The following is a 14,100-nucleotide window of genomic DNA, read 5'->3' on the forward strand; positions in this document are numbered from 1 at the left end:
TGGGGAAAGTGTAGCTGTATGCCATCGCTGGCTGCCTTTATAAGGCCTGAGGTGGAAGCAGTGGAAATGTGGTTTTCAGACACATGGGAAAGTGTCGATCTGACTGAGACATGGTGACATTTTGACATTCTGATTGAGCATCACTCTGATGCGATGGGCCTGCGTGTGTGTGTGTGTGTGTGTGTGTGTGTGTGTGTGTGTGTGTGTGTGTGTGTGTGTGTGTGTGTGTGTGTGTGTGTGTGTGTGTGTGTGTGTGTGTGTGTGTGTGTGTGTGTGTGTGTGTGTGTTTGCCTCTCTAGCTGAGGTATTTCACTTGGATGTAAGATTTGATGGAAATGAAATTATTCATTGATAGCTGGGGGAGAAAAACATCAGTGCTTTGGAATAACCCTGTGTTGTGTTCAGTAGGGAAAGAACGGAGTGAACCCCCCAAAAAAAAGACCCCCCAAAAAAAGAAATCCCAGGACAGTGATTGGGGACGTTGCCTTGTGTAGGGTGATGTCTTTCGGATGGAATGTTAAACAAATGTCCTGACTCTCTGTGGTCACTAAAGATCGCATGGCACTTATTGTAAGAGTAGGGGTGTTAACCCTGGCTGAATTCCCCATCTGGCCCTTATACCATTACGGTTACCTAACCATCCCCAGCATACAACTGGCTCATTCATCTCCCCTGTAACTATTCCCCAGGTCGTTGCTGTAAATGAGAATGTGTTCTCTGTCAACTTACCTGGTTAAATAAAAGGTGCTATCTAAACTTGTCCAATTAGAGTGTAGAATGCTGTTTTTTGTTGCAAAGCGTTTTGGTATGGTGTGCCTTACTGAGCATAAATATATACTCACGCGTGTGAGGTCGGTAATGTTGCACTGCAATAGACTGGTGTCCTCTACTAGCGCCTCACCCAACAGAGGACTGAGGGAAGGGGAACTGCTCCAACTCACTGTGGAGAGCGCACACATACAGTTACATTAGTGCATTTCGTACCTACTTTCCTCCCAGCCTCTATAGAATAATAAACATGACTTCATGTCTTATTAGTAAGCATTGCAAGTAGCATGTAACGGATGCTGACCTTTGTACTTGGTGACTACTGCAGAGTTGACACTGAGAGGCTCCTGGAAGTCCACCCTCAGACTGGAGCTGCTACTGACAGACAGACGGACAGAGCTGGGAACATCCGGAGGGCCTGTGGACGGACAAACATCTTCATATTATCCGGTATTGTTGGCTTTTTAGGGCTTCAACAATGTTATTCAGTGAGTCAGTGAGAGTCAATCAGGGCTGACAAAAAGTCATAAATGTTAATGGTTTCATGGAATATGTCACATACCCAGCACTCCCTGGAAAACAGGGAAAAGTGTTGCTGTGTGGACGATTGTGGTTAAATCAAGATCAACTAAATTGATATCGCACTTTACAATCATTCATCAGTCGACTTGCGGTAACACAGTTACATACAGTGTTCAATCACCCAAAGATGTCTGTTTTTCTTTATTCATAATCATAACATGCACCTTCCACTATCTGAAGAATTTTACTACTGTGTTTGAGTGGCTGAGAAAAGCCTACAAAATGTGTCTGGTCATAAAAGCATGGAGTATGTAAAGTAATGAAGAACTCCTCTATGCATCAAAGTCCAGATTGAGTAGGGTGTAAAGGGGCTGTCTGTCTACCTACCACCACGCGTGTCAAGAAATGCCTATAAAAAGTTAAAGAGGGAACATAGACGCACTACACACACACCCCAGACGCGCGCACACACACACACACACGAACACACACACGCATGCACACATAGGCCTACTCACACATGCATGTGCTCAGACATATAAGCATGAACACACACGCTTGGGTGTATACACACACACACCCCGCTCTGTCCCAGCCATCACAACGTGGAACCTATTAACAGCTCAGCCCAGACAGAATGCCACCAACAACAAAAAAAGAACAAAAAAAATGGAAATCAAGGCGACGCTGGAAAGATCTGGGCCCCAACTGTACTTCAAGTGGAGCCTAGCACATGATCTCTGGCTCCAAAATATCTAACGCACACACACACACACACACACACACACACACACACACACACACACACACACACACACACACACACACACACACACACACACACACACACACACACGTACAAGCACACACACATGCACACACACACACACACACACACACACACACACACACACACACACACACACACACACACACACACACACACACACACACACACACACACACACAACCACACACACGTACAAGCACACACACACATGCACGCACACACACACGACCACACACACACACGTACAAGCACACACACACACACACACACACACACACACACACACACACACACACACACACACACACACACACACACACACACACACACACACACACACACACACACAGCACACACACGTACAAGCACACACACACACACACACACACACACACACAACCACACACACGTACAAGCACACACACACATGCACACGCACACACACACACACACAACCACACACACACACGTACAAGCACACACACACACACACAACCACACACGTACAAGCACACACACACACACACACACACACACACACACACACACACACACACACACACACACACACACACACACACACACACACACACGTACAAGCACACACACACACACAACCACACACACACACACACACACACACACACACACACACACACACACACACACACACACACACACACACACACACACACACACACACAGCATATTTTACAATTAAGTGGAACAAAGCAGTGCCCCCTGTGTGTGTATTATGTGTGTTGTGGCGTGTGTGTGCGTGTGTGTCCTTGTGTGTGTGTGTGTGTGTCTACTAACTGGCATGCTCAAAGCCCGTCTGCATGCGTCTGAAGAGCCGGTGCCTCCACTCCCAGGCCTTGAGTTGCCTCTCATGGTCCGACGCCTCCCGCTCCCCGGGGAACTCACGGTGCACCTGGGCCTGCAAGTCCCCCACACGCTGCTCGGCCTCACGGACCAACGTGGCCAGGTGCACCGCACGGCCCTCCAGGCTCACAACTGCAGGGCACAAACACACACAGTTGTAATTTGGATTACACACTAAGGCAACGATCGACACATTACCAGCCGGGCGCTTGGGAATAACAGCATCCCTTTTGGGCGAATAAAGCATCGCGCAGGTGTCCTTTCATTTGAAGAAAACCTCCCCCTCTTTTCCCATAATCCACTGGTAAAACCCTCAAGCCTTTTTAATGTCTCTGTTTGTCAGAGCCACTAACGCAAATTCCTCATTAAATCCCATTTAACTGCGCAGTCACTCTTTAAGGGTGACATCATTCAGAGTTAAAATGACAGAGAAAATGGGGTCACGAAACGAAGTGCGGACAGGCGGGGTTTGGGGTTTCTCTGTGGTGCAGGGATCTCAAGGGGACACCCAAAATGATGAGAAAACTGTTTGTCGGCGCGGTAAGACAAGAGGTTTAACCACGTTGTTATAGATCAGCCTGGCTTACTACCTAGCTCGCTCTCCCTGACTCAAAGTGGGTCTTGAGTGAACTTCAACATGTCACCGTGCATTTCTCCTTACGTCTCACTGTGTTTCGTTTGTGTTTCTTTGTACCATCTGAGCCACAGGGGACGACCACTATGAGTCTATATGGTGTCCATGAATGCCTATGTCTGTCTCTCTATGTCTGTGTCCGAGACAGTATGTCTACAGTGTGTCTCAGTACGTCTCTGTCTCAGGGAGCCGCAGACAGGCTCTCTGAAGTCTCCTGCAGCAGAATCAATGGCTTTTCGGGAGCTTTCGTTCAAAGCCTAACGAAAGCACTGCATTGTCTTTGATCTCAATTCTCCTCAGATGGAGTTTGATTAGAACGCTCTTATAAAAACGCCGACGCGGTATCCTGGTTGGGGTTTGACGGGAGAGCCCTTTATTTCTCTCCTTCTCCCTCCCTCTTTCTCTTTCCCTCTCTTTTTTTCTTCATGTGTTGTTTGGGCTCCGGAGAGCAATCAAAGAGCAAACTTCAGTAAACACCACTTTCCATTCAAGTGTTTTCAATTTGGTGATACCTTTATAAAAACGCCTGGATAGGTTCTGGAAAGGGAGCGCAAACACAAATAGTCTGGGAGCGCTCGGCGAGTCCTAATCATTAGCAGAGGGTGAGACGGTGGAGGCTGCTAGATCACAGGCGGCAGAACCTTGTGAAGATGACTAATATTGCATCATAATGCCATAACGACGCCCCCTTTTGCACCATTATGTTTTTCGGCTTTCGCTCTTTCCTCTCTCGCTGCCAGACTGAGAGACAACAGTCAACAGTCAACTTTGACATGCTCTCTAGTGTAGGAGCGCGCGGTTGTTTGAGCGCGTCGTGAGAGGCTAGTCGTTCTGCTTACTGTGACAGCTGCTCTGGTTGCCGTGGCAGCGGGGGTGGTTTCCATGACGACAGCCGTTCTTGCCGGAGTGAGGATTAAGTTACTTTTAGACGCTGATCTAAAGTCAGCTTTGCATTCAAAGAGTTAGGATTTGGGGAGGGCAAGCTGATCCTAGATATGTACCAAAACGACCTATTCTACTCCTACTGTACATGAGGATGGAGCATGCTCCATATTTTCTTCAATAAACAACTGTTATGATGCTGTAAGCCAAGGAGCAGGCAAGCAGGTGAACAGACAGAAAGTCAGACAGAACGTATACAGCTGGTCTGCCAGTCAGCCAGCCAGAACAGGTACCCACAGTGGGGGCTCTCCTTGGCTCCGGCGCGGAGCAGCAGCCTGGCCATGGGTACGTTGTTGGTCATGACTGCGATGTCCAGTGGCAGCAGGCCCTCACTGTTAGGGGTGTTGAGGTCCAGCTCCTCCATACTGTACTGGGACAGGAGTAGCTGCACCAGGTCCATCTCTTGGTGCTCCACCGCCTCGAACAGAGCCTCGTTACTCTGGAACTGACACACATCAACACATGTTTAATGAGGTGTTAGGGGCTTGTGTTGTGTCTGTATTGTGTCTGTGTTGTGTCTGTGATGAGTCTGTATCTTGCATGTGTCTCATCTGTATTTAGTTTTGAGTCTGTGTTGATTCTGTATTGAGTCTGTGTTGATTCTGTATTGAGCATGTGTTGATTCTGTATTGAGCCTGTGTTGATTCTGTATTGAGCATGTGTTGATTCTGTATTGAGCCTGTTTTGATTCTGTATTGAGCATGTGTTGATTCTGTATTGAGCCTGTGTTGATTCTGTATTGAGCATGTTTTGAGTCTGTATTGAGCCTGTGTTGATCCTGTATTGAGTCTGTGCTTATTCTGTATTGAGCCTGTGTTGATTCTGTATTGAGCCCTTGTTGATTCTGTATTGAGCATGTGTTGATTCTGTATTGAGCCTGTTTTGATTCTGTATTGAGCCTGTGTTTATTCTGTATTGAGACAGTGTTTATTCTGTATTGAGTCTGTGTTGATTCTGTATTGAGCCGGTGTTGATTCAGCATTGAATCTGCGTTGAGCCTTTGTTAATTCTGTATTGAGCCTATGTTGATTCTGTGTTGAGCCTGTTTTTAACCTGTATTGACCCTGTGTTGAGCCTGTGTTTAACCTGTATTGACCCTGTGTTGAGCCTGTGTTTAACCTGTATTGACCCTGAGTTGAGCCTGTGTTTAACCTGTATTGACCCTGTGTTGAGCCTGTGTTTAACCTGTATTGACCCTGAGTTGAGCCTGTGTTTAACCTGTATTGACCCTGTGTTGAGCCAGTGTTTAACCTGTATTGACCCTGTGTTGAGCCTGTGTTTAACCTGTATTGACCCTGTGTTGAGCCTGTGTTTAACCTGTATTGACCCTGTGTTGAGCCTGTGTTTAACCTGTATTGACCCTGTGTTGAGCCTGTGTTTAACCTGTATTGACCCTGAGTTGAGCCAGTGTTTAACCTGTATTGACCCTGTGTCCATCACCATAGTGGACTTGCGGAGGCGCTCCTTATCGCCCCGTCCCGACACAACACTGTCCTCCAGGCCAGGCAGGTTGCCCACACGGAACTTCCCTGACAGATTCCGGTAAAGGCGGCGGGCGGCACTGGGGGATGACAGACTGGTGGACTTGTTCCGGATGGGAGGAGGATGAGGCTCTCGCATCTCTCGCTGGTTCATCTTGGCTGAGTCGGCCCTGTGGGGAGACAGGGGAGGGGTTGGATAGGGGCAGAGGAGGGCGAAAGGTTTTGGTGAGCATTAGTATCGATTCTATCGGTCTTAGTATGCTATTTTAGCAGATGCTTTTATACAAAGTGACTCAGAGTTTATAGTGGTAACTATAGTATATTCAGTATTCGTGGACCATGAGGGAATCAAACCCAAAAAGCTTGGTGTTGCTAGGACATACCCACTGAGCCACTGCAACTACAGTGTGAATGGGATAAGTATTTGTTATACTTCTGGTATTTTTGAATCACTTGCACCAGTGGTGGAAAATGTAACAAATTGTCATACTTGAGTAAAAGTAAAGACACCTTAATAGAAAATGACTTAAGTAAAAGTGAAAGTCACTCAATAAAATACTACTTGAGTAAAAGTCTAAAAGTATTTGGTTTTAAATATTCTTAAGTATCAAAGTAAATGCAATTGCTAAAATATACTTAAGTATCAAAAGTACAAGTATAAATCTTTTTAAAAATTATAATTTTAAGTTCCTTATATTAAGCTTAGCAGATATATTAAGTTAAGCAAGCCACATTTTCTATTTTTTTTAGATATATTTTTTACAGATAGCTAGTTGCGCACTCCAACACTCAGACATCATTTACAAATGAAGATCAGATCAGAGGCAGTAGGGATGACCAGGGATGTTCTCTTGATAAGTGTGTGAACTGGAAAATGTTTCTGTCCTGCTTAAGCATTCAAAATTTAACAAGTACTTTTGGGTGCCAGGAAAAATGTATGTAGTAAAAAATACATCATTTTCTTTAGGAATGTAGTGAAGTAAAAGTTTTCAAATATATAAATAGTAAAGTACAGATACCCCAAAAAACTACCTTTTCATTAAGTAATTTACACCACTGACAAGGACTGTGGATGCTAACACTTTTCAAGAATGTACCAAACATTACCATATGTTACCTTAGATACTGTGATAATAAACAGTACATTGCTTGTTAATACCTTTATAATGTCTTGTTTAGAATTTCCTTAACATGGAGGCTATGTTGAAGACTAAGAAAATACAGCTGAAACACATTACCCTGCAAACAACAATGAGTCGTTGGGAAGTCCCCGGAACATCACAAAATGGTCGCCTAAACTCTTCCGGACGTTGTGTCAATGTCCCCTGGGTTTTTTTTTTTAGTTTTTAGGACTTTCTTGGAATGTTGTGTCATGGTCCCCTCAAGGTTTTTGTCTAGTTCCTGGCTTGTCCCGGGGACGTCACCTGATGGCCGCAAAAAAAACGTTCTCCCCTCAAAAAAAAAAGTTTTACCCAGGGCCCGCACACCATAGTTTCATTACACATCACCCCTTGTTACTGTTGCCAAGCACATCAAGGCCCTAATTGGTGAACCACTGACCCAGCCACAGCTCTTTGTCTTTTGGCAATGCTATCGACACCCACACTTTGACGTACATGATTATATTGTTTATGTTTATTCATCCGGTAATTATTATTCAACTTGTCCTCGCCATAACGATCTTCCTGCCACGCCACCACATCTGTATCAATGAATGACTTCACCTGTAGGACTATTCCGACACTTTGCACTTCATAGTGAATCTCAGCTCCTTTGAAAAATACACGGAAGAAAAACTATTTCGTTTATCCAAGTGATTCAGAAGTAACATTAAAACAGAATGACATCACCAACAGACAACTATACTATGCAATGTGCCAACCAACCAGGTGGGTATTGCATTGGCATCCTTTCTCGGTCATTATGATAGGTAACATATGAGTCATCGTTGGCACTTCCAACTGCCCATCGCCGTCCCACTGCCAGTCCGGCCCTCTCAACGTGGCACCTCTTTCTAATGAGAGGCTGAGGTGAGGTCATTCCTTCTCATTCCTTCCCATCTTGGCATCTGTGGCATGCCAGCCATCCTGCCCCCTCCACTGCCACGGGAACCATGTGAATGACTGTGTGTTTCTGGGGGAGCCTGGGCTGTCGTGCTAACACACACTTAGCCGCTGACGGGAAATGTCAACGGGACTGCTGAGGCGACGGTGACGTATTCCGTCGCCCGGTCCCACGTCAGAAAGAGAGAAAGGAAGGAAGAAATAGAAAGAAATTGTGAAAAATGTCAGAGCCTCCCTCGCTGCTTAGTCAATGGTGAATCACCTACTAAATCAATGTGTGTCATGGACCGAATGAACGACACACATTGAGCCTGTGTTGAAATAAGTATGAAGTCAAGTTCTAGATAGACATTTAGTGGTGCTAATAGATCATTAATAGAGGATTGAAGTGAGTTATAGTGTTTCTGTAATCAAGATGAACATACGTGCGCACGCACGCACGCACGCACGCACGCACGCACGCACGCACGCACGCACACACACACACACACACACACACACACACACACACACACACACACACACACACACACACACACACACACACACACACACACACACACACGAAACAACAGCTGACAGTGGCGGCGGTGCCCACACATCTCTAACATAAAGGCTACGGTCGGCGGAGCCGGCAATCAGCCCCGCGTCAACCCCTTTCACAGGCAAGGCGACACACCAAAATACACCCATCACATCCCCACTCTCACCTCTCCCTCTCTCCTCAGTCTATGTTCTGTCCCATAATAGAGGCCCTTATTTTAGGCTTCCTCATGTTCCCTGGGCTAACCTATTCCAGGGGCAGATAAACGCAGCAGGTATTTGGAATCATTTTTCCATGAGGCAGGGCCGGGATGCAGAGATAAAACAGAGATATATTTGTAATGCTCCGAGTATCCATTTCAAAGAGGAGGTAGTAGAGGAATTTCAAGCAGGCTTATTGTTGTTTATTGTTTGAGATGGAACAGACATTTTCTGTCAACCGCCAGAACAGCCCATCACTCTTTGACGACATTAAGGCGGGGGGGCTTTCATAGATCAACGGATGCCGCCCGCCTGCCACGTGGACTTGTCCGAAAGTCACTCCTCAATGACAAGTTACTACTTCCCCAGAGACTAATGTCCCCAACACCAGAGAGAGAGAGAGGGGGGAGAGGAAAGAGGGGGAGATAGATGGAGAAACAGAGAGGAAATTGGGGGGGGGGTTTGAGCAATGAGGGCGAGACAGTGGGTTAAAGAAAGAGAGAGAGAGATGGAGAAGGACAGAGAGAGAGAGAGGGCGAAAGAGCAAACGATAGCCATGCAGCATTGAAAGCCACAGCATGCTAACACGGCCCCTCTCAACACCCAATTTGTCAAACTTGGGAATGGGTGGGGGGAATAGAATTAGCCCATACCAGTCCACTTTAGAGAACAAAGAAGAACCCTGACCTCGTCAGTCCACTTCTGGTAAAGACCAGCACCCAGCAGGGACATGGAAAAACCCCCCATGTACAACAGGACAATGACAGATGTAGGACATAGATGATCAAATACATGTTGTATACAGTCAGGCTCACAAATATTGGCAGCTTGATAAAGATGAGGAAAAGAATACTGTTTAAAATGAATAATACAAATACAGAGCTACATTTTGAAAATTATTTTATTTTATTCTAATACAATTACCCTTGTGAATTTGACCAAGTACCAGGACATTTTAGCCAAAAAACCTGGTTGGCGCATCCATGAGGCTGACAGTTGGCCTCAAGTAGATCTTCCAGCAAGACAATAACCCCAAGCACACATCAAAATCCACAAAGAAATAGTTAATTGACGACGAAATCTACATTTTACAATGGCCACCTCAGTCTCACGGACTTGAAACCCCATTGGAAAAACTCTGGTTTGAATTGAAGAGGGCAGTTCATGAGCGCAGACGACGGATAATCAAGGATCTGGAAAGATTCCGCAAGGAGGAATTGCCTGAGATACCTCCCAATGTGTTCAACAATCTCAAACATTTTCAAAAAAGGCTCAATGTTGTTATCCTCACAAGGGGAGTGTGCTGGAGTACTCAAAACAGGAGTAGTAATAATATTGGCCTCTATCTATTTCAGATTTTTTACATTTCCTGTTAAACAAAATCAGAGCAATTGTATTAGTATAAAAATATATAATAAACAAATAAAATAAAAATTGAACATGTATCGAATAAAGTCATTTTTGCTCATTGATATAAAGGGTGACAATACCTTTGATTCTGACTGCATACCGATACACAGTTAATCAGGACTGGAAAACAACATGACAAAAGCAGGATCTATACGTGCCAATGACAGGTCTAGGATGAAGATGATCAACTACGATCTAACAAAAATGTCCTTTAATCAATTTATTGCCTCTATATGTCATTTTATGGAATCAAACGCATACAGTATATTCCATCCGGACTGGAATCCAATGTGGCTAAAACATGTATCAGTGACAACCCGGCAAAGGTTGAGAGAACCCTTCATCTTGGGAATGTTACAAGAGGGTGGAACATATGCTGTAACAGCCACGTAAGGTACATTACACGCCCCATTCCTGCCTTTTAACACGCGACGAGCAGGAAACAGTCCCGCTGGGAACAAAAGCCGCACAGAATCCTGGGTTTATGCTTGGCCCCTCACCAAGCCCACATCAAATAGCACAGCTACAGATCCACCACACACACACACACACGCGCGCGCGCACACACACCTCTCTGCTGTAGCCCCCAACACCACACCCCTCTCTCTCCTCTCCTCTCTCCCTCCATCCCTCCTCCTCTCCTTTACCACCTCTCCTCTACTCCCCTCCCTTCTCTCCCTCTCCTCTACTAACTCTCTCCCTTCATCCCCCTCCTCCCCCCTCCATCCAACCTCCTCTCCCCTATCAACTTTTCCTTTCATCCCTCCTCCTCTCCTTTACCACCTCTCCTCTACTCCCCTCCCTCTCTCCCTGTCAGTTCCCATTGGAGCTCCGACCTGGGGAGTGGAATTACAAGGCCCTGCCTTAGTCCGATAACACATGGATGCTTACTGCAAAACAGGGGAGCTGTGTGTGTGTGTGTGTGTGTGTGTGTGTGTGTGTGTGTGTGTGTGTGTGTGTGTGTGTGTGTGTGTGTGTGTGTGTGTGTGTGTGTGTGTGTGTGTGTGTGTGTGTGTGTGTGTGTGTGTGTGTGTGTGTGTCAGAGGAACACATTGATACCGGGATGGCTGCATAGATTAGCTTCGACATTAAGACTTACGTTTAGTCGAAGAAGAGTAAACCTATCAACTACTGAGAAACAGGGTGACAATAACACATCAACTACTGAGAAACAGGGTGACGATAACACATCAACTACTGAGAAACAGGGTGACGATAACACATCAACTACTGAGAAACAGGGTGACGATAACACATCAACTACTGAGAAAAAGGGAGACGATAACACATCAACTACTGAGAAACAGGGTGACGATAACACATCAACTACTGAGAAACAGGGTGACGATAACACATCAACTACTGAGAAACAGGGTGAAATAACACATCAACTACTGAGAAACAGGGTGACGATATCACATCAACTACTGAGAAAAAGGGAGACGATAACACATCAACTACTGAGAAACAGGGTGACGATAACACATCAACTACTGAGAAACAGGGTGACGATAACACATCAACTACTGAGAAACAGGGTGACGATAACACATCAACTACTGAGAAACAGGGTGACGATAACACATCAACTACTGAGAAACAGGGTGACGATAACACATCAACTACTGAGAAACAGGGTGACGATAACACATCAACTACTGAGAAACAGGGTGACAATAACACATCAACTACTGAGAAACAGGGTGACGATAACACATCAACTACTGAGAAACAGGGTGACGATAACACATCAACTACTGAGAAACAGGGTGACGATAACACATCAACTACTGAGAAACAGGGTGACAATAACACATCAACTACTGAGAAACAGGGTGACGATAACACATCAACTACTGAGAAACAGGGTGACGATAACACATCAACTACTGAGAAACAGGGTGACGATAACACATCAACTACTGAGAAACAGGGTGACGATAACACATCAACTACTGAGAAACAGGGTGACGATAACACATCAACTACTGAGAAACAGGGTGACGATAACACATCAACTACTGAGAAACAGGGTGACGATAACACATCAACTACTGAGAAACAGGGTGACGATAACACATCAACTACTGAGAAACAGGGTGACGATAACACATCAACTACTGAGAAACAGGGTGACGATAACACATCAACTACTGAGAAACAGGGTGATGATAACACATCAACTACTGAGAAAACAGGGTGACAATAACACATCAACTACTGAGAAACAGGGTGACGATAACACATCAACTACTGAGAAACAGGGTGACAATAACACATCAACTACTGAGAAACAGGGTGACGATAACACATCAACTACTGAGAAACAGGGTGACGATAACACATCAACTACTGAGAAACAGGGTGACGATAACACATCAACTACTGAGAAAAAGGGAGACGATAACACATCAACTACTGAGAAACAGGGTGACGATAACACATCAACTACTGAGAAACAGGGTGACGATAACACATCAACTACTGAGAAACAGGGTGACGATAACACATCAACTACTGAGAAACAGGGTGACGATAACACATCAACTACTGAGAAACAGGGTGACGATAACACATCAACTACTGAGAAACAGGGTGACGATAACACATCAACTACTGAGAAACAGGGTGACGATAACACATCAACTACTGAGAAACAGGGTGACGATAACACATCAACTACTGAGAAACAGGGTGACGATAACACATCAACTACTGAGAAACAGGGTGACGATAACACATCAACTACTGAGAAACAGGGTGACGATAACACATCAACTACTGAGAAACAGGGTGACGATAACACATCAACTACTGAGAAAAAGGGAGACGATAACACATCAACTACTGAGAAACAGGGTGACGATAACACATCAACTACTGAGAAACAGGGTGACGATAACACATCAACTACTGAGAAACAGGGTGACGATAACACATCAACTACTGAGAAACAGGGTGACGATAACACATCAACTACTGAGAAAAAGGGAGACGATAACACATCAACTACTGAGAAACAGGGTGACGATAACACATCAACTACTGAGAAAAAGGGAGACGATAACACATCAACTACTGAGAAAAAGGGAGACGATAACACATCAACTACTGAGAAACAGGGTGATGATATCACATCAACTACTGAGAAAAAGGGTGATGATATCAGGACATTGGTCAACTGAGGAGTTGTTTATCCTTCCCCCTCCCTTCTATCTCTCTCTTTCTCCACCTTTCTCACTGCAGGTTCCTTTGTGTTTGTGTTTATGCGTGTGTGTATTTATGTGTGTATGCCTGTGAGTGTGTGTACACCTGTGCATGTGTTTGTGCGCGTGTGTGTGTGCACCGGTGCGTTTCTGTGTGTGTGTGTCTGTCGTGCTCCCAGGTCAGCTATGTGCTGACAGGCTGGCCCCTCCACACCAGGCCAGACTGCCGCCACAGGCCTTCATAAATCTCTACTGGGCCGTACGGCGGGAAGGGGAGGCTGGGGTCAGTGTGTGTGCACTGTAATGTGTATCTCCAAATTTCTGCATGTCTATGTGTATCCTTCTGTCACATGAACAACATACACAACATATGGATATCCATAGCCCTTATCCACAGATCTAGGATCAGATTACCCTACCGTATCCCAACCTTAACCCCTGGGGAAATGAAAAACCATAAGAGCCTGTATCAGTGGTTAGGGGTCACTTCTACAATTATCATAGTATTCATTTGACAGAAGGTGAAGGATGATATGGTATTGCCGAGAAGGACAAGGCAAGGGAAAAGAGTATCAACAGATTTGTGTTTCTGTGTGTGTGTGTGTGTGTGTGTGTGTGTGTGTGTGTGTGTGTGTGTGTGTGTGTGTGTGTGTGTGTG

The 14,100-nt window shown here is 45.3% G+C and overlaps 1 protein-coding gene across 5 annotated transcripts in view; it reads right to left on the minus strand.

Moving 5' to 3' along the window:
* The window catches only part of LOC118365752 (ankyrin repeat and fibronectin type-III domain-containing protein 1), a 287,901-nt gene that overhangs the window by 17,044 nt on the left and 256,757 nt on the right, over positions 1 to 14,100 (minus strand). For 4 of the 5 annotated variants that reach the window (XM_052488465.1, XM_052488464.1, XM_052488459.1 and 1 more), the window contains 5 exons: positions 5,955 to 6,189; positions 4,776 to 4,983; positions 2,897 to 3,094; positions 1,073 to 1,186; positions 843 to 940 (listed from right to left, as the gene is read on the minus strand). In XM_052488465.1, the coding sequence (XP_052344425.1) occupies positions 843 to 940; positions 1,073 to 1,186; positions 2,897 to 3,094; positions 4,776 to 4,983; positions 5,955 to 6,189 (853 nt within the window). The remainder of the gene's footprint in view (positions 1 to 842; positions 941 to 1,072; positions 1,187 to 2,896; positions 3,095 to 4,775; positions 4,984 to 5,954; positions 6,190 to 14,100) is intronic. The other variant, XM_052488462.1, reaches the window with a different exon arrangement.

Source organism: Oncorhynchus keta, chromosome 3, assembly GCF_023373465.1.
Source record: "Oncorhynchus keta strain PuntledgeMale-10-30-2019 chromosome 3, Oket_V2, whole genome shotgun sequence".
Lineage (NCBI taxonomy): Eukaryota > Metazoa > Chordata > Actinopteri > Salmoniformes > Salmonidae > Oncorhynchus > Oncorhynchus keta.